Source organism: Austrofundulus limnaeus, unplaced genomic scaffold (genome assembly GCF_001266775.1).
Source record: "Austrofundulus limnaeus strain Quisiro unplaced genomic scaffold, Austrofundulus_limnaeus-1.0 Scaffold130, whole genome shotgun sequence".
NCBI lineage: Eukaryota > Metazoa > Chordata > Actinopteri > Cyprinodontiformes > Rivulidae > Austrofundulus > Austrofundulus limnaeus.
Window position 1 is genome coordinate 325,812 of NW_013952532.1, and position 3,648 is coordinate 329,459.

The following is a 3,648-nucleotide window of genomic DNA, read 5'->3' on the forward strand; positions in this document are numbered from 1 at the left end:
TATGACTCTTAGTTACTTCATTTTTCACTTTATTTGTGAAAAATAAAGTCAGTAGTAAAAATAATGTATAAACTAAAGTATTGATCTCATCGCACTAGCATCAATCCAATGTGATGGTCATTTTGGGATTGACACTCATTACATTATTCCTAAAGAGGAAATGATACTGTATTTAATTAGATCACACTGTATATTACAATGACTATTTTGAAAATAGCAATAGTWATAATAATTTACTGAGATTCATAGATTGGACATTATTAGTCCGCAAATCCAGCACATTTTGACAAATTATTTTAAAAAATATGACTGGATCTGACAGCTTTAAAGGAGACATATAATGCTTCTTAAACCCTTCCTTTTCACATTTAAATTTTAGTTGGGGTCTATATAAATGTTTTGGTGTAAATTTTTCCTTATTGTAACTCAAGAAGCCCTAATTTTCCCTTTTTTTGTGTCTCAGATCAGGCACTTCCCACCCCGCCCTTTTTTTTGTTAGTTTGTTTGTTTCTGCTCTCGGAGGAGTAAGACGCTTCTTTTTTTCCTTCTCTCCTGCCCTTCCCTATCTTTCCCTGCTTTGCTGCTTGGAGCCTTCTCTACATTTTCATCTGAAACTAGAAACTATGGATATTTTTATTTTTATGGATTTGGTTAGCTGGTCTCTCAAAAAAAATTTGGAACAGTTTTTTCTTCTTCCATGGGAGGACATGTCAAAGGTGGGACCTCTGTTCTTCTCTGTTCTGGATATATATATACATATCTGGACTCCGACCACTGGATTCTGCAGATTGGCTTGGTGGTCTCCTGGTGTTCTACAAATCAGCATCGGTGGCTGTTCATCTCCTCGCTGACTGACCAATTTGATAGATGGCCGAATTCTATCAGCACTCGGAYATTGTGCCTTGAGCRAGCTGGACTCGSTCTGCAAGCAGTTCTATTGAGGGTCACGGGCCGGCTGTGGTCMCTGGACTTTGCTGGCYAGATGGAATTGATCTTGGAGGAARCTGTTAGATTTGGCTCGGCGGAATTTGTCCACACCTTCTCCTGATTGGAATCGCCACCTTGAGATGCACCAGCAGAAACACTAAAGCAGATGGAAAATTGTTATCGTCTGCCTGTCTCTTCTGTTCCCAAAACAACTGATTACAGAATCTGGATCCCCCTGACAACGGCCTTGGATCTGTTGACTAAATTCTTCCTGGCTGGATATGTTGACAAGGCTCAAGCCCACACCTTCCACCCCTCCTCTCACCCATCTAATCTGTTTTCCAGAGCAGGCTGAAAGCTGCACAGAATGAACAGTTCCATCAATATTTCTGAACTATGGCTGCACTGGATTTGGGGGACTGGATTCTTCGGGGYCCCCTRAACTCACTTACTYCTCTGGCAAATAAACTTGCTCTACAAAGAGKTTTTTTTCATAAACACCATAGTGTGTCACAGTGTTGATATAATAAGATGTTTTTGCTTTTTTCCTCATCTTCCCTTCCCTTGTGTTTTTCAGTTTTTCTTTGTTTCTAAGATGGCGCCACGGCAGGCAGCCCATTACTGCAACTCCACTGTTTTGAGATGCTGTAATGTTCAAATTTCCCCACTGTGGGATCAATTAAGTTCTATAAAGTTCTATCTTCTCCAGCTTCCAGAGTGGTCCATTGTAGTTTGATAGCAGACTACAATGCAGCGCAAAAACTTTTTATTTACAAATTAGTTTAAAATATGTCAACAATGTAAGATTTGTTCATCCAGACTTACATAATGGAGTCAGAGTCTGACCCAGAGCGAGAGGAGAATAAAGATGAACAATTGTAGTTGGTGAGTAAGAAASCTTATTTAGGAGTTCAGTCTGTGATGTAATAGTTAAAAAATGTAATAGAGAATAGAGAAACTTGATAGGGTTGGGAATTATGACCCAAACAGAATATAATTTTCACTCAGCACCAGAAGAGATTAAACTCAGTTTTGTTGAACTCCTAGAAGTTCCAAGTACATAACAAAATGCATTTAATGGTTAAAAAAGGGGATTTTACATGATACAGTATGTCCCTTTTAAGATTAGGTTGCTGTTAGTATGTTGCTCAATTTATGAGACTAAATGGTTAAATTTAAAAGATACATACCTGGTCGTGGTGTTCAATGCCCATGCTTATGGTATTGATCAAAATGGCAATCATGATGCCTCTGTTGAAGTACTTGCTTTCTACAATGCCCCACAGCTTCTTCCTCATCTGGCTCCATAATCTCTGACATTGTTTCYGAGGACTACAGTCAGCATGGTTCGCAGCACTTTTCTGGCCTTTCTTGCCCTTTTTTTTACTGCCAGACTTCTTTTCGTCCCCGTCTGTTTCCTCCATGCCCTCCTCTTCAGTTTTATCAGAAGCTACATTGCACGCAGGTCCCAGGCCATCTCTGAGTGCCAGTGCTGAAGCACACTGAGGGCAGCCGTCTGTGGCAGAGGTGGCAGTGAGTGCCATYGGCTCAGCAGTAGAGTTGTAATCTRATTTGTTATGATGAGGACAAGGAGGACCTGCCAATAAAGGAATCAAAGAAATAAACGCTGACTCAAATCCAACCGTTTTAAAAATATATTTACATCTGCTTACCAGGTCTTATCAGTCGTCTCTCATGCCCTCCCCGTCCATTGGCCTTCCTCTCCTTCGCTTCCCTTCCTCCTCTTCCTCTCCCAACACCACGGAAACCACGAGGTTTCCCCCGCAGGGTGTAAAAAAGGGCAACAGTTTGTCTCCKGGCTTTGCGGAGGAAGTGGCACACCAGTTGGAAGAGCTCTTCATAGCAATCCCCCGGTTCACTGGCAAGCGTGGAGGAGGAAGAACACTGAGCCCGCTGCTCCTGCATCAGCTGATGCTCCCGCTGCTTAGTCTCTGAGAACTGGGTTGCGATGACCACAAGGCACAGATTGATCATGAAGAACGAACCAACCTGAGAGGACAAATGGTTGATATTAAGTCAATGAATAAATAGATGTTAAAATGTGTTGGAGAATATTTTCTTTTACGTTTCCAGTTGTTACACAAAAAATGCAAGCTTAAAAGTCTATCAACTGTGCCAAATGGGAATTTGTTGTGCATGTTGATCCATAAAACAAACCAAACAAGTATAAYAAGTATAAGTATATATTTTATTCAATATGTTATACTGTGTTGTTGAAATCTTGTTTGTTTGATGTGGGTTGATGTGGCTGACATTCTGCAAAATACTGTACATCAGGTGATTTGGATTAATTTGAAGAGATGGAAAAAAAAGAAATTAAACAATTGAGGTCATTGAATACTAAACAGTGAATGCAAGTTAGTATGCAAACTGACGGTTTAGGGAGTAAAACTGTACTTCAACCATTCAAAGCAGGGCATGATGGTTGCATTTTGTGTCAGTTTATACAAAGACATGTGGACAGAATATGGGACAGTTGGTCCCAGCACCCATTTAGTACCTCCACTGGTGTCATCAAATATTTATCTTCACACTCTGTGGGAGCTACTGAAATACAGATAGATTTTTTTTCTTTGTGTGTGTCATTTTCTTTTTTTAGTGTTTGCACCAGAGTCACCTTACTATATGAGTGAGGACCAGTGAATGACAATGCAGAATGTACTCTAATCTCCGAAACAATAAAGCTGTTCTAATCACATT

General features: G+C 40.2%; 1 protein-coding gene across 1 annotated transcript in view; it reads right to left on the minus strand.

Moving 5' to 3' along the window:
- The window catches only part of cacna1ib (calcium voltage-gated channel subunit alpha1 Ib), a gene marked incomplete in the record, with an annotated part of 260,271 nt that overhangs the window by 85,336 nt on the left and 171,287 nt on the right, over nucleotides 1-3,648 (minus strand). Inside the window, 2 exon segments of the mRNA XM_014015501.1 lie at nucleotides 2,118-2,524; nucleotides 2,601-2,937. Of these exon segments, the coding sequence (XP_013870955.1) occupies nucleotides 2,118-2,524; nucleotides 2,601-2,937 (744 nt within the window).